This window comes from Portunus trituberculatus, chromosome 38 (assembly GCF_017591435.1).
Source record: "Portunus trituberculatus isolate SZX2019 chromosome 38, ASM1759143v1, whole genome shotgun sequence".
NCBI lineage: Eukaryota > Metazoa > Arthropoda > Malacostraca > Decapoda > Portunidae > Portunus > Portunus trituberculatus.
The window spans coordinates 34,233,872-34,259,078 of NC_059292.1; the positions used below are offsets into that span (position 1 = coordinate 34,233,872).

The 25,207-nt window shown below is 36.4% G+C and overlaps 1 protein-coding gene across 5 annotated transcripts; it reads right to left on the bottom strand.

Moving 5' to 3' along the window:
- Positions 1-2,356: 2,356 nt before the first annotated feature.
- Positions 2,357-17,535, bottom strand: LOC123514537 (RNA-binding protein 5-like). Of its 5 annotated transcripts, XM_045272458.1 has the most exons (18): positions 17,394-17,535; positions 17,144-17,170; positions 13,975-14,121; positions 10,939-11,315; positions 10,606-10,696; positions 10,345-10,414; positions 9,244-9,317; positions 7,897-8,004; positions 7,679-7,793; positions 6,998-7,221; positions 6,676-6,730; positions 6,366-6,541; positions 5,861-6,173; positions 5,515-5,747; positions 4,859-5,107; positions 4,490-4,683; positions 3,865-4,039; positions 2,357-2,834 (listed from the first exon to the last, which is right to left on the bottom strand). In XM_045272458.1, the coding sequence occupies exons 2-18, from the start codon at positions 17,147-17,149 to the stop codon at positions 2,520-2,522; spliced, it is 2,922 nt and encodes a 973-aa protein (XP_045128393.1). In that variant the 5' UTR covers positions 17,150-17,170; positions 17,394-17,535; the 3' UTR covers positions 2,357-2,519. The 5 variants fall into 5 exon arrangements, with proteins under 5 accessions (XP_045128393.1, XP_045128391.1, XP_045128395.1 ...); XM_045272456.1 differs by lacking the exon at positions 17,144-17,170 and having other exon boundaries at positions 4,859-5,105; positions 5,513-5,747; positions 17,394-17,477; XM_045272460.1 differs by lacking the exon at positions 17,144-17,170 and having other exon boundaries at positions 10,939-11,303; positions 13,987-14,121; positions 17,394-17,474.
- Between the last annotated feature and the right edge of the window lie 7,672 nt (positions 17,536-25,207).

A 25,207-nucleotide genomic window follows, 5' to 3' on the forward strand; every position in this document is an offset into this window, starting at 1 on the left:
TCAGCGTTAACTCAGATCCTAATAATTACAAATGACTGGAAATCCCGGCGGCTTTTTGCAGCTTCCCAAGTTTTTATAATCTAAATTTCTATTAACATTTATTCATTCATTTATTTTTCATTTTCTTCCAGCAAAAGCAAAAAACAGGGAACGAAAGCAGCGAAAATGCATAGCAATAAACATCCTTGGTATCGACGGACCTAAAATCACATAATGTTTGTCACGATTATGGCAATACCCATCAATTACTACGTAATAACGTTCATTGCGCTTTGCATTTTACCATTTTACACGCACCACTCTATTTGCGATGGTCTTTCTTTTAAAAAAAACACTACGGGCCCTCCTTGATTTTACATTATTTTTAATCCAATGTATTAGAGATGCTAAATACTTTATCTATTGATTTCTAACACACACACACACACACCTTATATATCAGAGTAATTCTGGTAGAAGTTTGTTGTAGAGACCGAAACCTGGATACTCCCACCGCCCCCACCCTCCTCCTCCCTCATCACCAAAAAGCGACGACGACTACAGATCGATCATAGCCGTTTGAACCACCACTGATTCTCTCTCTCTCTCTCTCCGCACACGATATGTTAAAATCGAGAGATGTAAAATGCATTAATTTTAATTGTTAGTTACGACTTACGAAGCGTAAACCTTTTGTTTTAACCTGCTGTAACCCTCGTCCCTCACATACTGGCTGCAGACTGTCAGATATCAATGTCCCATTACTTTATAAAGAACTACCATTTGCTAATGAGTGGCAAAAATACAAGCCAGCTGAACATCCAAGACTAATTATTCTCGTTTTCCTTCTGGCTTCCAGCGCTACTGTAGTTTTGGTAGTGGTTACTGGAGTTGTGACAATTGGCTACATTATTTTGAGCCCTCTAATCACTGTTAGTCACAGATTTCGGAGCAATACCATATTCGGCGTCCATTTAAATTTTTGAAAGCTTACAGGTGACATATATGTACAACTAGTAGTGTCTCTCTCTCTCCCTTATACTCCACCCCGACACAAAGCACAACAAACAAAACTTTACCTAACAGTGGTTTCATACTGTAGGAAGTCTGTAATTCTTGGTTTATGTTTTGAGCTCAAATAGCCTAACATGAACTGTTGCTGTTAAAAATCCTGATAAAGGACAGATGCATTGCACCACAAGCTTAATGTGGCACTGTAAGTATGCAGCACAAGGGCTTTACTGTTTTCTTTCATGTCAATAATTATTCAATTTGTACCAACATCCATGAAATGTCATACACTGAGAGATATCCATTTCAATTGCTTCTGCAAACCTACATATTGGTGTCTGTAACTAAGATAATTTAATTTGACATACCTTAGGAACCACTAATCATGCAGCTAATCAATGAAAAATGGAAGACCTGTCGCTGAAAGCCATGACAGCGCTTAGAATCAGTTCCAATATATTGCAACGTTAATTACTGGATTGATGGAATATTAACTCATGACAAGGAATTATGTTCATTAAACATTTAATATTCAATTACATACAAACAAGGGTTCCCTTAATAGGCTAAATTACTTTATACAGAATGTAAGTCTGAATTCTCCATCAAGAAGTATTTCAGATTATCACATGGACCTATCACCCCACCCCCATCCAAACACATAAACAAACACATCTAGTAAGTTTTGTTATATACCCAGCATATGCACTCAGTGATGAATGGATTACATTCAATAGTATAAAAAAAATAAATAAATAAAAAAAAAAAAAAAAAAAAAAAAAAAACTATTAAGTGGAGCATTATGAAGATACTATGACTAAGTAGAATTTGGGATGTATGTATAGTGAATCAATTTTCATGTGCATGAACAATGTATGTTTATTACAAAAATCATCAATCCAAACACTTATAAAACCATTACAATCAAAACTTTCCAGTTTAGTCATAGAATACAATAAAGTTATGAGCAAATGAAAAGATTTCAGCATATTTCACTGCCTGGAATGCACTATCCACAGAGAGCAGTTACTAAATTCTCCAGCCAAAGTACTTAACCATACCATCCAAGATACAACAGCAGCAGCAAGAAATGGAGAAAAGCTAGACTGAGAACATCTTACACCACTCTGTGTGTGTGTGTGTGTGTGTGTGTGTGTGTGTGTGTGTGTGTGTGTGTGTGTGTGTGTGTGTGTGTGTGTGTGTGTGTGTGTGTGTGTGTGTGTGTGTGTGTGTGTGTGTGTGTGTGTGTGTGTGTGTTTGTGTGTGTGTGTGTGTGTGTGTGTGTGTGTGTGTGTGTGTGTGTGTGTGTGTGTGTGTGTGTGTGTGTGTGTGTGTGTGTGTGTGTGTGTGTGTGTGAGAGAGAGAGAGAGAGAGAGAGAGAGAGAGAGAGAGAGAGAGAGAGAGAGAGAGAGAGAGAGAGAGAGAGAGAGAGAGAGAGAGAGAGAGAGAAATACATTTACTTCTAATTCTCAAAGCAACACTACCATATTTTTTTTCACTTTCAGCAACCAATGGACATTACAACCTTGCTAGTTTTTTGTATTCTTTTCTTGTGCATCTAACTCCTGATATCTGTGGAACATCATCTTTTTGACACAATCTTTATAGCTATCACCAACAACACTGTAAGTACTGCCCTGCAGGCCCAATCCAGCAGTAGCTACACGCCTCTCCGTCTCAATAATGGATGTTCGTCCTTGGTTAGCCTTTCCAAGGCCCTGACCATCAGTCCATCCCATCTTTTTCAGGAGTTTATTGCCAATATTGTCACTACCAATGCCTTGTTTGGTTGGCTCTTCATATTTGGATGCTGCTACTTCTTCCCTTGAGGCAATGTATCGTTCCTGAAAAATTAGTGTTGTTATACCTTAGAAATTCAGCATTTCTCATGTCCTACAGATAGTCAGGAATTTCAGCTTATATATCTGAAAATGGACCATAGTTTTAAACCCTTCAGCACTGTCATGTACACATGTGTTTACATGAAACTATCTATTGTCTCAAATGGTGAATAGTTACGAGTGGTATTTTGTTTTCTGCTTTGTTGAGGGGATTATACTATGTACTCGAGATACCCTGAAGCTCCGTCCACAATCATTCACCCTTATGTTGTGCTCTTAATCTGGCTCTGAATATTTGTCAGGTGTTTCTCATGAGGAACATAGTGATGAGAGCTCAGAAAAGTCTTATCAAGACACTATTATGTTTTGCATAAATCGAGAGAGAGAGAGAGAGAGAGAGAGAGAGAGAGAGAGAGAGAGAGAGAGAGAGAGAGAGAGAGAGAGAGAGAGAGAGAGAGGGGGGGGGGGGGCAGAATGGAATACATGGGGCAGCGAGCATGAGAGATCTATGAGCTCCAGGCCACAGAAACAGGACCAGTGCTGAAGGGGTTTAATTTCCTTTATACAACCTAGCTTCCATTGTTACATCACACACCTGTCTCTCTCTTATAAATAAAAATTTCTTCAGCCTTTTCTTCCATCCTCACATTGATAAATTATTGTAATTTTTTCAATAACTGTCCTCCCATATCATGTTGAGTTTCTATATGGATGGCCATGGCATGACAAACAAAATGTTATTGCTAAGTAGATTGATGAGCTAACATTAAGTGACAAAAGCAGATTAATGTCAAATGAAATCTGCCAATCAAAACTAATGATGATAATTCAATATTTGCTAAAAAATAAGTTTCCAACACACTTAGAAATATTCAACCCAGACTACATTTACAAAATTGCCCAAAGGATCCAACAACATAACCTTAATATGAAAAAAATCAATAATAAGAATATAGAGAAAGGAGTATTATAAAGATTCTACTAAAGCAGACTGAAATCTGGCAATAAAACAAATAATACCCCAGTAATTTACCTTTAGTTTGTTAGGTGCTGGTACACTGGGTTCTCCATACTTCTGACGCCTTTCCTTAGCTCTATCGCGGTACTGGGCCGAGGTAAGGCCTCCTGCACCACTTCCCTCTCCAGACCCTCTTGCTTTCCTCATGTTCTCCATGTTAGTTTTATGAAGATCAGAAAGCTGCACATGTCTGTGATAGAGGGACTTGATAGATTCCACAAGTATATAAAATCCCCTTCTTCACTATGTATTGCCAAAGTCAAAGGCTAAGAACAGGCATACTCAACTAACTCTTCAGGACTGCGTACCCTAAAGGAAGCTTAAAAACACCCTTGGCAAGTAATGAAAAAATATCCTTCTTATCACAATACTATTTGTTCACATTTGATTTCAGGACATGCAACAGCATAAATTACCTACAAATTCATTGCTTTTATTATATAGGTTATGCATATCTAGTTACCTCAAAGTGACATGAGGGTACATTCACAGTGGCTTGAGTGCAGGCTGGTATATGATTATCAGAGTATTCATCTAATTCCAATGAAATTGTATAAAAAAAAATAATAAATAAATAAAAAAAATAAAAAATAAAAAAAATTAAAAAGTGTTCTCCTTCAAATATATAACTGTAACATACCTGCCAAGGGCCTCTTTGTTGGGAAATTGTCGCTTGCATAGAAGGCAGGCCATCTTGAGGTAGTCCACAAGTTTATCTTCCCATCTCTCATCTCCAGCAAGGTTATTCAAGCCAGCTCCACTCTCTTCCTCACTGTCACTGCCTTCACCTCCATATGCAGCCACTAGTCCAGATTTCTTAAGTCCAGCTAATACCTGTTCATAATCCAAAATAACAAATGTTAGGAGAAAATGGATATCAATGTAGGATGCACTGTGAGGTACGAAAAGCAAGAAAGGCTTGCAATTTAGAGAGTTAATATTTACATAAATATCAACAAACATTATTTTCTGACATCCATTTTCAAAACAATGTATAACAAAAACTTACAGGTGGTGCCTCCTTCTTCATATGCATATGGAACACTTGTGCTTGCTTCTCTGCTAGAGCAGCCCGATCCCTGCGTTCCAATAAGACTGCAAAGGCAGCATCAGCAGCACCAGTGCCACCTCCTTCACCTTTGGCTCCTCCTACAGGTTCACCTGCTGCTATCTTGCTCCCCACAGAACTCTCATTCCTTTTGTTCTGTGCTTTGGCCCATCTCTCCATATCCTTTGCAATCTTCTTGGCAACTTTGACCTAGAGAGAGAGAGAGAGAGAGAGAGAGAGAGAGAGAGAGAGAGAGAGAGAGAGAGAGAGAGAGAGAGAGAGAGAGAGAGAGAGAGAGAGAGAGAGAGAGAGAGAAAATTATTCCAAAACTACTCTTCTGATTAATACATGGCCTATATACTGACATCAGTTTAGAATTCAGAACATGAACAGTAAAGTGTAATTTGTCATGAAAGACTTGTTTACAATGTATGTATCCTTCATGAAGCACTGAAATCTTTATTCTTACAAGTTACTCTCTATGGTCTACCAAATATACATGAATACATTATATACACAAATAATTGTGTTAAACATCAACTTATTACTAAAACAGCCCAAGCAAATTTTAAAATACTGTTTTCTATCATATTTACTAAACTCCTAAAGCAGAATACCTTGTCTTGTTTATCTTTTTCTTTTTCTTTCTTATCTCCCTTCTTGCCAACTTGACCATCTTCACCAACAGGAGCAGGAAGGTATGTGGACTTCTCTGCATCCCAATACAGATACTGGCCAGACTCTGCATTGTAGTAGTACTGACTACTGGCATCATAGTAGAGGGTGGTGGATGGATCGTAATAGTAACCAGAAGTTTCATCATATTGGTAAGTGCTGACATCAGGTGGTGCTGCAAAATGAAAATCCAAATCCATTATAATACAGCTAACTTTCACTATAAATAAACACACCATTGTTGCACAACTGTGTTACATAGAAAGAAGTTCCATTGGATGTACTTACGATAAGTGGGATATTCTCCACTCTGCATCTGAACACCATCATAGTTTGTAGAAGTAGTGGTAGTTGGTGGTGTTGTCTGTTCTGAGGTGGTAGTAGTGGTGGTGGTGGTGGTTGTGCTTAAAGTGCTTTGTGCCGCTGCAGCTGCAGCTGCAGCGGCAGCAGCAGCAGCAGCTGCTGCTGCTGCAGTTGTTGCTGTTGAGGCTGCAGACTTCTGATGCATAGCTTGTAAAGCAGACTGAGCCACAGCTGCTGCAGCATTGACAGAATCTGACTGATTTGAGCTTCCTTGTTGTTGCTGATTTTGTTGGTATGCCTGACAAATAAATAAATGAATGAATGAATGAATAAATAGACAAATAGTTAAAAGTGCAAATATTTATACTTTTAAGACAAATTTTACAAGTATCTTCCATGGGACCTTGATATGAATGTGTGCAGAACATAAATTATAAATAGCATCAAAAGTTAACATTTATGGATGCCCGATACATGCTTTGCCAATTACCTGAGCCTGCTGTTGGTAGTACATTGTATAGTATTGTACATAAGAAGCATGTTCTTCAGGAGTCTGTGCATATAAGGAGGCACTGTACTCTGCCAACTGCTTGATGTCAGCACCTGCAGTGTATTCAGCTGGTTGGTGGTATTGCTGCTGCTGCTGTTGACCTGACCAGTTATTACCTGAAAACAAAAGAGAAAAGTATCATTCCACTGTTGCTGGATGCTTCACTTCTTTTTGCTAACTATATATATGAATAAAGCCTCTATCACATATAAACATGAACTCATTCAAAATCAAATACTCCTAACATTACCTGAATTGTTGTTGTTTCCATTATTCTGGTTCAACTTGCAGTATGATACAGTCACCTGTGGAGAAAATATACAAACTAAATTCCACTGTTGTTTAACATGGCTCTAAAGTATTTATCACTTAATTCTGGTTTACTCATGAACTTCCATATCATAATACAAAAAGAAATACTTATATAAAATCACAGCACTGAATACCTCAGATTGACTTCCTTCTCAAATGTTGATAAAAACAAAAACATTACAAAAATACTGAATAATACATTATTGTATTTAAATACTGATCTAATCCATGAAAGGATAGTAAAGGAAAGTAAAACTAACCTGCTTATTGTCAATAGTGGGAGGGGAATGGGCAAGCTTATTGTGAAGTTGCATGGAATCCAGCACAGAATTAAGTTCAATATAGCAGACTCCTCTCGATGTGTTGGTGAGAGGGTCTCTCCCAATGCGAACAGACCGGATAGGCAAGTCACTACCAGCATGCTGGATCCCTTGTAATACACTCTCTTCCGTGCTCAACACATCAAGACCACGGAGAAGAAGAGCTGTCAAAGTTGTAAAGTAATCAATGACACCAGATGTACACAGGCTTCTTTACTACTCTTTGTAAAAATATGATGTTATGTCCTCAGCAATGAGCAAAATTTACATCATGAAATACAATTATTCATCTTACTCAAAATGTAAAAATATAAATTTCTATTTTTCTACTGCTTTTCACACTACAAATAGCATGTCTGCATGCTAGCAACATGAAACCCATTTGTCTTAGATGAAACTATGCTCCTATATTTTCACTTTAACACAAGTGACAGTGACTATTTTTATATAGAGTATACAATAACTATGAAGGGTGTGTGTTTCAAGAAGTAAGTGTATCTTTAAGTACTGATGACGAGGTCGCTGTGCGACTGATACAGGATAACCTAGATGGGCCCTGGTGGCCCTTTGTTATCCTATTATTTATGTTATGTTGTTATGTTAAGAAAAAATCAAACATACTGTTGGTTGGATAGGTGCAAACTTCATCACTTCCCTCTTCTCCTGCTTCTGACTCATGCCGAGGAGCTGAACATTTAAAGCAAGAGTCTCTTCTTTTGAAATTATGAGCCCCACACTGAAATTAAAGTATTGATTATTTCATTCATCATAAATGATTAATTTGTTTATTCAGTTAGTCTTCCATATTTTTCATTCACGAAACAATACAATAAACATACCCTGATGCAAAACCAATCTTGTGATGCTTTTGATTGACGCTCTGAGGACTCTTTGGGAATCGAGTATTGCAGTGTGGCTCTATATACATCTTGAAGAATGAGAACACCCTGTAGAGAAAGTCATCAACCATATTACAACATGATCTTATACAGAGTTTTATGTATCTTACATGAGCTTCCACTTTTGGTCTCCAGTTCAGCCAGATATGAGTGAAAGGAAAAGTAAAGCCTACAGGTAAGAAATGCATAGGAAGAAAAGAAATATGTGTTCTAATCGTGGTTAGCAAAATTTTTCTCTGTGGGCTCTTCCTAGATTCACCCCATGTGGCATGAACCAGCAAAAGTGATAATGCTCAAACTACAGAGGAAGGAGTGCCAACACCCTGGCTGGAGGAGAACCTTGGTGCCGAGACTTTGTTGTTGTGGATGTTCGGGTGAGCACGTTTACTGTTGTGGCTGTAGTAGTTGCTGATGCTGTTAAAGCAGAGAGGGTCCCACAGGGTGACCCTTACCAGGCTTGCTCCTTGGATGGCATCATTTCTCATTGGAGTTGAATAAACAGTAGCTACAGGTTTCATTGATTGTCGTAAGCATGCATCCAGGAATGTGCTCTCATGACTCCAGAGAAAAAGCTTTTTTGGGGGGGACATAATAAGACCACCTCTTGGATGCAAACTCTTTCAACCAACTAAACATTATAGGATGCACTGCTTGACATAAAGGGGAAGTGAAGTACATCTTAAGAAAAGGGGAGTTATCATTACCTATGAATGGAGGTGGCCTTAAGTCAGTTTATCCCTAGCCATGCCCAATATGTTAATAAGCCACTGCCTTACACAGCTGAGCAAAAAGCTACAGTCTTAAATTCACTGATTCCTAAGTCAGCTTAATCTACTAATGTATTCACAATCATCCAACATTCATTCGATGAAGAAAGGTATACATGCTCACATAAAATACACTAGAAATGAACAAATATGAGCAAGCGTGAATTGCAGAAATAATAAAATTATTGTGCACTCAAGTGATGTCAGACTGATGCTTGATACAAGGAAGTAAAAGGATGGGAGGGGAGGGACCATACTTTCATAACGCACATGTACAATAATTGTCAAGGTCTAACATTAAACAGTTCCTCAGAGAAAGTGATAAGTTATTGACTCAACATTGGAAGCAAAAATACAAGAGGAACCAAATGGCTATGATGGTATTTAGGAAGAGGTAAACCCAGTGTTACTGGCAGAGATGGCTGGCCCATGACCCCTTGGCCATGGCCAGGGGGTCCAGGGACTCTGCCGAGGGAACTGCCGGGGGCCGGGCCGGGCCGGCAGGGATTCACCGCGATACCTGTTTGGCTTCCATCCACCGTGTGGCGTCATGAACCGTCGTAAACTCCACGAAGGCAAAGCCTCTTGATGCACCTAGACGTAAGAACACACACAAGCAAGTGTTAATAAATGATGTTCTTAAAGGAGGCATGAGGGACACTCAACGTCGCACCCTCAAATGGCCGTGAGATGGCCCTGTGGCCACTAACCAGCCACATTGTGCCCATCTCGCTGGCTTAAGCAAAATCTACTCTCAATGGCCTCTTCCAGGTCACAGGGGCCACTAGCATAACAAGAGTAAAGAACTGAACTGAAGAATTTTACTAACTGTCTACCATGATAATCATACAATATCATGCTACACATTGCTGTGACAACACAATCACAAAACACTCCAGATTCATACACACACTGTTTCATATTTTTAAATATATGCTGGTTTTCCTGCTACTGCTGCAGTCCTGTGTAAATATTTGAAGGGTACAAAGCACATAATTAAGAAACATTGTTAAAGAACATGGAAGAATGAAGGTAAATATTTCCCCATTAAAATCTATTTAAGAATATATATATATATATATATATATATATATATATATATATATATATATATATATATATATATATATATATATATATATATATATATATATATATATATATATATATATATATATATATATATATATTCCCATTAAAAATCTAACATATCACAAGAGCTTACAACTAATCAGGAAATTTGTAAAATTATAGAAAAACACTCTATATTTGTCAAGAGAAACAATGAAACATTTCTACAGCTACATCATATTCTAAAACCCAAATTATATGACAATTCTAAGCCTGACTTTCATCCCATGAATGTACGTACTCACAATTTCGAAGATCAAGATTAAATGCTGGTAACCTGGAGTGCAAACAGAAGGTACCTGGAAGAGTCTTATTTAATGTTTGTAAAACTATGAATACATTTTGCTTGTGCTAACCCTGTGACCTAGGCCTCTGTTCAGCCAGCGAGACAAACACAGGTGGACAGGAACATGGAAACAGAAAGGGGAAACTAAAACATAAAAACGTAAGGAGTCCAGGAAAATTAAGCCCATGAGAAATGTTACTTTACCTGATTCTTTCTTCCTGACGAGCCGGATATCTTTTGGCATGAGGTTACAAGCTAAAATATCTGCTCGGATCTGAAGGGAAGAGAAAGTTAATGTACAATTACAAACTGAAAAAAATTAATAGAAGAATTTAAAAAGCAGCGTTCTTTAAGTAAGTTACCTTAATCATACAATAGTAGTTAATCAAATGTTCACATACATAGTCCACTAACTAATTATACTTAATGACATAAGTATAGAACATATATCATTAAAACACATACATCATTTTCTGTGATGTGCTGGGCCAGACCTCGCACCATGATGGTATTGTTTGGAGGTTGAGACTTATAATCCGTCCGTTCCTCTTCATAGCTGCAAATATGTGATTGGCAGCGTTACACATAAAAATGTAATGGATCTCTCATAAGTTTATCATTTATAACAGAAAAAATTCAAGGATTTTCTTTTTTATATCAATACATATAAAACTAGAAATTTTAAGTAAGAACAATCATTGATTTTATCTCAGTATCAATATGGCTAAAATAATAAATAATATGTGATTAAACACAATACATTATAAAAGTGAAAACTTTACTCCTCTCCTGACTTACTGATCTCGGTGATGGTCATAGTCTCTATAGTCACGATGATCCCGATCTCGGCGAGGACTGCGATCCCTGTCGTCATCCCTCCAGCGATCTCTGTCTCTGTCTCTATCTCTGTCCCTGTCTCGGTCCCTGTCCCTGTCCCGGTCTCGATCCCGATCCCTGTCTCTCCGGTCCCGGTCTCGATCTCTCCTGTCCCTGTCACGGTCTCTGTCCCGGTCTCTGCGGCGATCATCACGGTCACGCCGCTCACGGTGGCGTGGAGGTTCTGGCTCATAAGGAGCAGCAGCATAACTGTCATACGGATCAAGGCTGCTACGACCATGTCCCCTGGCACCACCTGGGGCTGGAGCAGAGGCAATGTATGCACCCTGAAATGGAGACTACAAATAAAGGAATCCACGTATTATAATCTTCATAAATAAACCTGAGGTGCATTAATGTACTGCCTATCAGCCTATTTCAAATTATTATTGATAAATTCAAAAGTTCAAGAACTATATTTCAATATTCACTCATACAGGTAAAAACTTATTTACACTACTGAATAGTATTGTATTGAAAAATAATTGAAAAAAATTAAGATGAAATTTGTGCAATCTGGGAAAACAAATTATACACATTTGTTACGTACACCAGATATTCGTTATATGCCAGTGTTACATTACACTACCCATTTTCAAACCCTCCATTTATTCATTCCAGCACTATTTCACAATAACAAAGCACTAAACAACAATAAAGCACATTAATTTATTTTTCATTTTATTTTATTTATTTTTTTTTTATGTAGGAGAGAGGGCCAGCCAAGGATAAAAAAAATATCTAAAAGGCCCACTTAAGTGCTGGTTCTCTAGAAGATAGAAAAGCGTTAGCCAAAAGTTGTGAGCAAATGCCTTGATACTTCCTCTGTAAAATAAAACATGAAAATACATTATAAATGCTACCTGAGGAGTAACTTCAGGATCAGAGGAAGGAAAAGATTCATTATTGGTGAGAAGAGTAAAGATAAACATTTGCACCCAATGCCCTCAAGTCAGCCACCATACCTAATGAACCAGTCTCACCAGCACTGCTACAACCATTATAGCAAATTGTTCTTACATAAAACGAATACTTTGCACATTTTGGTTAGTCGCACGAGTGAATTTGTATATATCGAATACCTGGTGTACTGATGCGGGAATCATAGCATAAGAATTCTCAGATCTGAATCAATAAAGAGAATAATCATACTATGAAAAACACAAGAGGCAACAAAATGTTAGCAATAATATAAACATCACAAAACACAAACTAAAGGGGCTATCACACTGGCCTATGATATATGGAACGTGGGCCATGGTTCTTGGTACAAAACCAGGAACACTATCACACACAAGCTGCCCGTGTTCTTGTTATGCTAGGCAAACGGCCCACTAACCAAGACAAAGCCTAATCAAAATAAACCAGAACAAAACCATGCCATTTATACCTCAGCCTGCGCTTTGTCCAGGAACTGTATTTGCACTTCCTCTTGTTGAAGAAAAGTAAGTAAAAGAAACTAGAGAAAAGCTGAGACGTGCGCGATGGCAACTTTACAGTCAGAGGTGGTTGCCATGAGCCCAACCTATCAACATGATATATATATACTTTACCTTTCTAAATTGATGAAATATTATTTAATATTCCAACATGAAAAATTTTGTCACATTCTTTTTAGTTCAAATGAAAGGTTTTTATTACATATATCATGTTTACTTTTCCATTGGGATAGCATACGGAGAACCGGGATGGATATGAAGCCATCCCAACTTGGTTCCGCTAATCCCGGCAAGTTCAAATCCGGTTTATTAATTAGGCAATGTAAAAATACACTGAAAATGTACAGGGGTGGGACATTACCACAATGAACTATGCTTAACCTAACTATGGATAAACTTAACCTAGAAATTCACTTATTTATTTAGAGCGAATGTTCATGGTTCCGCGTATCATAGGCCAGTGTGATAGGTCCTTAAAGTATGAAGGAAAACCTTGAACAGAATTATGACAGGCACCAAATAGGTTTTCTTTTTTACCTGTTCTAAAACTGATAATATATGAATCATTGAATGAAGAGAAACAAGCACTTAAAAAACAAAAACTAATACAGTAAAACCTTGACATATCATTTAATACACTTATATTTTCTTTTTACTAAACTTCAGGATGAAAAAGAAAAAAAAAAGTTATATGTTAGTCTGGATTAATCTAATAGAAATGTTTTGTTGTCGGAAAAAAGTAATTTCCATTTTAGATTGAAATATTAATACTCATATATAATCTAAATTTGATAGCTGATGAAAGCTAAGCAGTGTATACCCTTGCCTCCAGGTAGAAGAAAGGCAGCAATGTCAAAATGAAAATGCACTAAACAAACCAACACTTAAACTGTGTTATATTTTTCTGAACTTTTTGGTGATTCATCAACTATGTTTACAGTTAAAACGGCTAAAATATAAGCCAGCACATAAAAACTTATCATTTACGACTCAAGGAAGGAAATGGTGGAATGGAACGTCCAAATATTGCTTTAGTAGACTTGTCTGAATCTCATCTGGTTCTATAAATCAAGGTCTTACTGTACAGCAATATGAAAGTTAAAATTCTTAAGATTGTGAAAATTTTATATGCAATTAAGAAAACAACTGTTCATTTGGAGAGAGAGAGAGAGAGAGAGGGAGAGAGGGAGGAGGAGGGAGGGAGAGGAGAGAGAGAGAGAGAGAGAGAGAGAGAGAGAGAGAGAGAGAGAGAGAGAGAGAGAGAGAGAGAGAGAGAGAGAGAGAGAGAGAGAGAGAGAGAGAGCTAAGTTTAAAAAATAGCATTGCATTACATCACCAATGTCAAGCCAATAGCAAAATAGGAAATTCATCCTGTTTTTCAATAAAATCTAAATGTACAAAAACAAAAATAAAGATATAAAAGTAAAGCAATGCAAGTTTAGTTAACAACTTGGATTTTCATCAAGTCTAAAAGAAAGCTTCTAGGAAGTCTGGTAAACAATACATGAATGTTCCTTACCGTGTAGCTTACCTGGGCTACATATTGTGGATACTGGGCATAGGCTGCAGCTTCCAGACTACCATAAGCTGCAGCTGCTGTGTACATGTGTTGCTGGGCAGCCATGGCATTGATCATTTCTGTAAGACCAAGCCCTTGGCCTTGAAGCTGCCAACAAAGGAAGAAATCCACATTACTTCAAAATATCAAATAACACAATCATATTCAAAAGACTGGTGGATTATATTTCACTCCACACCAGCATTAAAAAATCCAAATAAGTTAAGGGAACCGTCCGGTGAGGTTTTCGAAAAATAAATAAGAGGTACATGGGTAATTTTTTTTTCGCTGATAGATGTTTATTACACGATGTTAGTTTAATAGTTACAAGCGAATCAACCCATAAATAACTGCATGAAAAAATTAAAAAATCAATTTTTTAAAAAATATTTTTCTTATAAACTTTGCCACCAGAGGACAGATTTCAATTTTGTCAGTACGGATATGAAGTATGTGGTATAACAAAACTTTCCATCTCATAGAATTTAGATTTTTTTTATTTTGATGGCCATTATGAATTTTTTTTATTTTTTCGATTTTTTTTTATATATATAAAATTATATTGCAGCACTTAAAAAATTCCAAATTCTATGAGATGTAAATGTAGCAGCTTCATTGAGCTTCAAAATGATACCTCAAAATTGAAAATCCGTTGAGAAATGTGGGAGAAGATACGATTTGAATGATAAAAGTGGAAACTGAGAAAAAGGCAAAAAACCCCAGAGATGTCATTTTCGTCCTCTATGACCCTGTACATTTATTTGGGTTGGATATTTTGTGCTCATACACCACCATGTGCATCATATATGCTTTTTAGGCATGTTTAGAATATTCTGTAAGACTCATATGGCACCTGGCCGCCCCTACAATGATTGTAATTATTAGTCACTCGAAGGCGAGGGTGTCTTCCACCCATGCATGGTCGGTACAACTTGTAATTTCCACTTGCACCATTAGTTTAGATATTGTAAGGCAAAAAAAGGCTGCATTGTGGCTTGCAAGGTGTGAAATAATGGGCGAGATACTCAATAGATCCTCCTCCCATCGCAGTCACATGGACACTGAAATGGAAGGGGAGAGGGTGTGTTCCTGTGTATGCCATAGTAGTGAGTTGCCAGCGCCCACCTTTCCTTACCAAAAATATCACTTTTCATGGCTTTTTCCGTGCTTATTATCATTATTTATGGTACAGAGAGTGGGGAGGGGGTAAGCCCTGGGCTGTGGTGGGTGTGGCAGGGGCCCTTTAAAGTTTAAATACCCCACGTATTTTAGCGCATTTCCCCAAAATACTCCATCACTATGTTGCCATATGTTAGGGGATGCTCTGGTGGTGTTTTGGGGATTTTCGATATTTTTCAGATTTTTCGATACCATGGCCACCGGACGGTCCACTTAATTTAGAATTTTAGACTATCTGTCTGATTATTAGAACATGTTCTTTATTTAAAGAATACTTCTTTACACTTATAAAATAATTTTGAGTTCCTAGAAATGCATAACCATTTTTTTAGTTTAAAATAATACCGAGTCAAGAAAAATTATTTTGGACAATTCTTACATAAAAAAAAAAAAAAAAAAAACTCGGTAATCCATACCTCCTTAGAGACCCTGGTCTAACCTATCTATGTTAGGGTAAGTTAAGTAAAAGTTAGATCAGTGGTCCCAAAGATAAACTACTTTGGAATTTTTTTGTAATATCTAAGATGGTGCCAATTATAACAGCAGCAGCAATAACTCCCATTACTTCTTGTGATGACATTTGACCATATTTTTGCTTTTTCCCCTGACAAGCCTGCTTTTCCACCAGGTCCCCATGTTTGTTGTGAGTCAAGAGTTAAAAAACATTAGTAAATAGAGTTGCATGCCTCAGCTTAATATTTAATGCACCATGCAAACAATACAGGAGTAATAGGCACTTGTTACGTGGGGACCTCAATCTTCACCAGTGAAGTATCCACCTGACAGCAGCTCAACTTTTTAGTTACAGCATCCAAAAAAAACTCTACTGCATATATATATATATATATATATATATATATATATATATATATATATATATATATATATATATATATAATGAAAAAGTGGTACTTTAAGTATTGGTCCTGTATAACCCTAACATCTTATTTTTTTACTATTTCTTTCTAAACTTTCACAAAACCCATTGTATACATAGAATACAATAATGTAAAGTGGCAGAAAAATACCATCAACCCTCTACCCTGACTTCAAGCTTGGCTACCTGTGACTGGGAAAGCAAACCTTTCTGGTGGTGTAAGATAAAAACCAGAATTTTCCAGGGAACAAATTAACAGAATCACCAAAACGGGCAGATTATGTAATGCACAGTAATAAAGGCCAGGTTAAGTTTAAGTTGGTTAGAATATGTATGATTTTTTTGACAAGTGAAATCTTTCATAGCTATTTTGTTTTATGATTGAAGACTATGCTTTAATGGTGTATTTTAAGTGATTCTGGTTATGTACCTGCCGTGTTTTGGGTAATTCTGATAGCTCACTCCTAGAAAATACTAGTTTTTTGTCTCACTCCGTCCAAAAGTGCCGCATTCCTGCAGGTTCTCAAGCTTGATGGGGATAGATGGTTAATACTTTTTTTTTCGCCACTTTATACTATCTTCTTATATGTAATGTATACAATAGGTTCTATGAAGGTCTAAAAAATAGTCGAATTATAAGGAGCCGAAGTTATATTGGACCATTACTTTTTTTTTCTTTTCACTCTGGCTTGTAATCAAATATAAACAACTTATTCTAAATCAAAATCATATGATTAACATATCTCGAACACAAATTACATAAATGTTAATGACACTTTTTTTTTTTTTTGTACCAACAACTTTATGCCTTATACATTCAGACTTAAGGATTGTGTTCCAATACGTAGGCTACGTTTTTAATAAGGAATTGGTGAGAGGGGTGGGCGGACTCAAACGGGTGGGGATCACAGTCGAATGAAAATTAACATGCATGGGAGAGTCACTGTACTTTGTGGTAGTTTTACGCGATAAATTGGGGCGCACGAATCAGTAGGTATGGGGAAATTAGTTACACTGGGGGAAGCGCTCTCATTGTCAAGCCGAGTGGAAGCATGTCCACCAGGCACAGCTTACCTCCATCTTGTCTCACGACGCCAAGACCTGCCAATGGAAACACTCTACTTAATCACACATCACTACTGGCATCCAAGAGCCCATTGTAGTCACACTTATATCACAGAAGTGGTTCTAGTATAACATGGGAGTGAGGGTGGCCGGAGAACAGCTCCAATGTGGCTGTCTGTCATTCCCTATACCAATAAAAAGAGGTTTAATGGTCACACACACTTCAGAACAAGTTTATGGATATGTTAGGCACACTTACTTTGCTTGGAAGTCCCATCAATTTACCAAAAAAGCTTCAAGAATCTGCTGTGTCTGACGCACCACAAAATGGCGCCGCGACGAGTCAATAGTACAGCCTCCGGACGTGCAGGGCGGCTTCTCCTTCATCACATCACCACTACTTCCTTCTTTTATCATATTTTGGCAAAAATTTTAGTTAATTCATTGTGAAAAGATAGCATTGTATACAATGTGTGTTTAAGATTCGTGGGAAGGTATGTAACTCTGTAACGTATAAATGTATAAATCGCAGGCAGAGAATCGAACACAGGCCCGTGAAGCTCCCAGTACTTCCCTCCCACTAAGCTTTCTTTATGTCAGGCGTCACTTGCAAATCCTCAGCATTTCAGTAATATTTTTCGTTTATTTATAACATGATGCTTAATTTAGTATTTGTGTATTGTGCTTCCTAATTCACAGATAAACCATGAAAGGATGTGTGTCAGCAGTGGATAAAGGTATGGGGTAAGGAGCGGTATAGTTGCCAACGCAATAATTTTTCGATAAGCCTTTGTGTATAGCTTCCATATGTAAATTATTAATAATACTCAACAACAACAACATAAAAAAAAGAAAACATTCAGGGCAAATTATGAATTCTACCAAACTGCACGACTAGGGCCTCTTGTGCTTAACCTCATGTGTTCAAGGGATTTACCTAGTGCAAAAGTAAATATGTCTGATCATTTGGATATCTATTATCAGTTTATATTATGTAGTATTATATTTACATGTGTGCGCGCAATCAAGCGTGTTTTGCCTGCCGGATCATATTATTTTAAGATAGTACTGCATCTACCTACATAATCATCGGGTTCAGCCAATGTAAGACTTAACATTCTCTTATTTTCTTACCTAGGTAAGGTAACTGCATGATCAAAGTAACCTTAACCGTTCAGCTCTCTCTCTCTCTCTCTCTCTCTCTCTCTCTCTCTCTCTCTCTCTCTCTCTCTCTCGTTGTAAATAGCTCTACTCTATTTTTTTTATTTTATTTATTTATTTATTTTTTTTTTTTTGTCCACTGCTTTATTCTTTACGAATTTATACATCTTGTCTTTTGTTGTTATTAGCTTTTTTTTTCTCATTGATTGATTCATTATGTAATCATGTACAAGCATCTTGTTTTCTTTTTTGTATGGCTCATATGTCATCAAATTTATTGTGTTTAAAGTATTTCTGTAGCCTGGCGCGAAAGTGCAATAAATTAATCAAACTCACACACACACACTCTCTCTCTCTCTCTCTCTCTCTCTCTCTCTCTCTCTCTCTCTCTCTCTCTCTGACGATTTGAGACTGAAATTGCAATTCGTTTAGTTTCCGACTGAAAATCGGTGCCTATGTGGCGACTGGAGAAACCAGTCGCAAAACAAGACCAATATGTTGGTCTTGTTCAGTCGATTTAATTGCGACTTCATTTTCATTGTGATATCACGGAGTAAGCTTTGAAAATGTGGTCTCCACGTCTAGAGAAGATGTTGGTGAAGGAAAAAGAACACATCTGCGACCCCAGAAATTAATTTTCCAGTAAAAAAAAAAAAAAAACTTGCGCAAATCGTCGTTCCACAAAATAGCTGCCACTCTCCAAGGACTGTTTCCCTCAATGCAGGATGTTGTTGAAGGTGAGGATTGAAGAGAGAGAGAGAGAGAGAGAGAGAGAGAGAGAGAGAGAGTAGTATTTGGCATGATGTGTTAAGTAATTGCTATACCATGAAAAAACAACCTTCAAGCCAACTTTCACCTGATAAAGTTTATTTATCCTTAATTTGAATGCACATGTATATGTACGTGTTTATACAAGAACATAAAAGAGGGAAGCTACAAGAGGCCGCCAGGCCTACACGTGGTAGTCCATGTATGTTTAAAGCTACCTAATTCCATCTATCATCCCCATCCATGAACTCATCTAATCTTCTTTTAAAGCTCCCTATTGACTCGGCCCTGACCACATGACCACTGAGACCGTCCCTTTCATCAACCACTCTGTTTGAAAACCAGTTTCTTCTCATTTCTTTCCTAAACCTGAATTTTTCAAGTTTAAACCCATTATTTCTGGTTCCCCGCTACTAATCCTAACTAAGAACTTCGTTCATGTCCCTTTGTTAAAGCCGTTACACCACTTAAATACTTTTATCAGGTCTCCTCTTAACCTACGTTTTTCTAAGGAATGCAAATTGAGTTTTTTTCAGTCTCGCTTCGTAGGGAATATCCCTCATTCCCTGTATCTTTTTAGTCATGCTCCTTTGCACTGTCTCCAACAGAGATATATCCTTCTTATAATGTGGGGACCAGAATTGCACGGCATAGTCAAGATGTGGCCTGACCAGCGCCAAGTATAATTCTAGTATTACTTCGGGACTTCTGCTTTTTAACACTTCTAAAAATGAATCCCAATACTCTATTCGCCTTATTCCTGGCCTCAATACATTACTCTCTTGTACCGAGATCGGAGGTAACTTTGACTCCTAAATCTTTCTCATACTTGGAACTTCCTGGTGTCTCGTTATCTATCATATACCTATTGTTTGGATTATCTCTACCTATGTTCAGTACCTTGCACTTGTTAATAGTGAACTGCATTTGCCATCTATCTGTCCATGCATTCTTTCATTCAATCCAAGTCTGCCTGCAAGGCCATGGCATCCGAATCGGACTTCTACATGCATGCACATGTATATTTACATGTGTATATGACCTTGTTCAGTTATACGTTTTCCCCAAGGAGATTGAATAATAGAGGGCGGCATGACGTCACAAAAATGAAGCCGACGCACTATTGGTCCGCTGCTGACCCTACCCCCCTTACACCCAAAACAATGCCGACCGCCCATTGAAAATACATGGGAACGCCCAAGTTACGCTCCATATTTTCCATCTTATGTCCATGTTTTGAGGTTGCTGACATTAATAGACTCGCAATAGTCGTGACATACTGTGCTACGAAGTTTTAAACGGTAAATCATACATGCAAATGAGATAATACAGTGATTTCCAGCTTTCCTGGACTTGGGTGAGAGATGGGAACTGTCTTTGTGGCAAACGTATGACTGAATAAGTTCATATACGTACGTAACACATGTGAATACACATGTATATGTAAACATGTACTGTGCATATACATGTGCATTTAAATGAATTGTATATCAGATGAAAGTTGGCCTGAAGGTTGATTTTTCTTGGTATAGCAATTACTTAACACGTCAAATCTCTCTCTCTCTCTCTCTCTCTCTCTCTCTCTCTCTCTCTCTCTCTCTCTCTCTTCGGAGGATTCTCCTAACGCCTTGCCCTGCGTGGCATCCATATTGTCACTATCCTTCCTTTTTTATTTATATTTTATTGTTGTTATTGTACAGTGTGTGTGTGTGTGTGTGTGTGTGTGTGTGTGTGTGTGTGTGTGTGTGCGCGCGCGCTCAAATGTTATTCACATGCCACCTTTTGTACATTTGCCTGGCACTACGGTACAATAAATTAATCAAATCAAATTAAATATCTCTCTCTCTCTCTCTCTCTCTCTCTAGCTTTTATTTAGAATGATGTATGATTGCACTAGGGGCAAGTAGCGGACCAATAGCGCCCTGACTTCACTTTTGTGATGTCATGCCGCCTTCTTTTATTCAACGTCCATCTTGAGATTCTCATACACACACACACACACACACACACACACAAACACACCCACTGCGTAGTGTAGTGATTAGGACGCTCGGCTCACAACCGAGAAGGCCCGGATTCGAGTCCCGGGCGCGGTGAGGCAAATGAGCAAGCCTCTTACGTGTGGCTTACTGTGTAGCCCCTGTTCACTTAGCAGCAAGCAGGTACGGGATGTAACTCGAGGGGTTGTGTGTGGCCTTGCTTTCTCGGTGTTTGTGAAGTGTGTTGTAGTCTCAGTCCTACCCGAGGATCGGTCTATGAGCTCTGAGCTCGCTCCGTAATGGGGAAGGCTGGCTGGATGACCAGGAGACGACCGTAGTGGTAATGGTGGTGAATTACACACACACACACACACACACACACACACACACACACACACACACACACACACACCTTGTTATCTAGACACCCAGGACAAATGCACTGCACTGAAGTAGTTGCACACGTTCTCACGATCGTCATTTGACAGCTTCGATGTCATTTTTGTAAGTGCGGAATTCATTACAACGTCTGTTCATTTGTCAGGCGATCCCAAGCATGTCTCTGCTGCCACACACACTGATCAGGGAGTGGATCACTATATCATTCCACAAAGTTTTTTTTTTTTTTTTTTCAACATCCATAGTACTACATGAACGCCGCTGCTTTAGATTTTACGTGAATTATCTCTTTTGTATTATGCAGGTATCTGTACACCACATAGTTGCCCAGACAAAGCAGCACACATTTACACACACACACACACACACACACACACACATCATTCACAATGGTTATTAGTCCTGTCGACCCTGGTGAAAAGAAAAAAAAAAAAAAAAAAGGCCAAATAGTGTAAATGATGTGAATATGTGTGTATGAACTGTGTGGTGCCTTGTCTGGGCCACCTTGTTGACTTGATAAGCGAAACAGTACAAAAGAGAATCATGTATGCGCAATGAGATTATAATACGACTATTTATCACAACCCTTTTCGACATACCTGTAACACGTGCCGCAGCCACACCTATCTATCCAGCTTATGCACACACCTGGAAAAAAAATCAGTTTCAGTAACTCATCTCATTAACTTGAACAGACTAAACTATTATAGTGGTTCTTAACCTTTTTATTACCACGCCCCCTCTAGGAACTGCTCTTTCCCTCCACGGCCCCCTTGCATCTCTAGACAAATTTCACTCCCAGATTTAAAAAGAAAAGAAAAAAAAATGGCTTTTTAGTCCATTTACTAAGCATGAATTACATTAGTGAGATATTTGACACTGCTCTATGCTACCAGATCTTGAATACATGGTTAGTGAGATATTTGACACTGAGATATTTGACAATGCTTCTTAGCTACCAGATCTTGAATACTTGGTCGAATGCTTGAGAGTGCACAACGTAAGTCCCCTTCAACGTTCAGGCGGTTTCTGTACTTGGTTTTGATAGCAACGAGCGTGGAAAATGCAGTTTCACATAGATATACGAAAAATGGTATGTCTGGGAGACTTTTGAAAACAAGAGTTAGTAACGACGATACTTCTGCATTATTTTATAAGCTTATCTTTACAGTACTGGCCCATGCTCTTGTCATGAAAATAACCCATAAATGGAAAAACTTCTACTTTTCAACCAAGGCTCGTGTTCCCCCACCCTGGAAATCACCCCCCAAAGGTTAAGAACCACCGGACTAAACAATAATAAAGACAGACACTCGTCACGAGTCGTTACCTTCATCTAAGTACATCAGTATTAAATGAAAACCTGTCAGCATTGATAGTTCTTTCTAACACGGCGTGAGAGGGCAACAGTGCCTTGCTATTAATGACACCTCCACTAAAAGCTGCTACTTTTTTTCTGTTACACTTAGCCAGTTTTTCCCTTATAAAAAAAAAAAATATATATATATATATATATATATATATATATATATATATATATATATATATATATATATATATATATATATATATATATATATATATATATATATATATATATATATATATATATATATATATATATATATATATATATATATATATATATATATATATATATATATATATATATATATATATATATATATATATATATATATATATATATATATATATATATATATATATATATATATATATATATATATATATATATATATATATATATATATATATATATATATATATATATATATATATATATATATATATATATATATATATATATATATATATATATATATATATATATATATATATATATATATATATATATATATATATATATATATATATATATATATATATATATATATATATATATATATATATATATATATATATATATATATATATATATATATATATATATATATATATATATATATATATATATATATATATATATATATATATATATATATATATATATATATATATATATATATATATATATATATATATATATATATATATATATATATATATATATATATATATATATATATATATATATATATATATATATATATATATATATATATATATATATATATATATATATATATATATATATATATATATATATATATATATATATATATATATATATATATATATATATATATATATATATATATATATATATATATATATATATATATATATATATATATATATATATATATATATATATATATATATATATATATATATATATATATATATATATATATATATATATATATATATATATATATATATATATATATATATATATATATATATATATATATATATATATATATATATATATATATATATATATATATATATATATATATATATATATATATATATATATATATATATATATATATATATATATATATATATATATATATATATATATATATATATATATATATATATATATATATATATATATATATATATATATATATATATATATATATATATATATATATATATATATATATATATATACAATAAAATAAAGAAATAAAATAAAATAATTAAATAAATAAACAAATAAAATAAATAAAAGACAGTAAACACACACACAGACACACACACACACACACACGATGCAGAAGAGGATGTTTAGGCTGCAAATTACTAGTTCAATATGTCGACTCATCGGGCTTCCTGATCGTGAACTGTTGAACTGTGGAGGTCAGTGGTGGTGGTGGTGAGACACCGATACTTGGTAGATATTTGACGGCACATCATACATATGTTTGTACATTCAATACCTGCTAATTACCTGTTTGAATGCTGGCATTATGATTCACGAGGAGCTTGGACAGTGCTGTTTTACTTCAATCATAAGTAGGTTGCTCCAGAAAACGCCAAGTCCATCACACCCATACACACACACACACACACACATACAGGTACCTCACAACAGACGCTGCGCACAGGCGCTGGCTTTCGGCTGGTGGGAGTCGCTGTGCTTCAGTATTCTGTTTCGAACCTGTGTGGTACTTCAACGATACAATAACCATAACGTGTGTGTGTTCATAATTTTCATTAAGATATGTATATTTATATATATATAAAAAAAAAAAAAATTAAACATCTCCGTTAAAAAGTGATCAAATTAAGTGACTTTCAAACAGATTAAGTGATGCGTGTTTTTTTTTTTTGCCTCAACCCTTGTTAGGTATTTAAGCATGCATTCTTTTCTCTACGTTTTCTTTTCTTTTCTTAATGTTATCTCTCTCTCTCTCTCTCTCTCTCTGTCAAATGTATGTAGTCTGGATTATTTCTCCTCCATCTCCTTGCCGTCCCTCTCTCCCATTTCCTCCCTCTTTTCCCATCCGGCACCCTACCAGCGATCCTCAGAGAGAGAGAGAGAGAGAGAGAGAGAGAGAGAGAGAGAGAGAGCCCAATATTAACATAACATAAATAATAGGATAACAAAGGGCCACCAGGGCCCATCTAGGTTATCCTGTATCAGTCGCACAGCGACCTCGTCATCAGTACTTAAAGATACACTTACAAGTACACAATACATTATATACTAATTCTAAATATTTGGCCCATTAACAGGGCTAAGTCCTGCAGCAAAATCCTCTACAATTTGTGGTCCCCATACATGGGGATCATGTCTTATTTAACTATAGTAAATTTCTTATAAAAA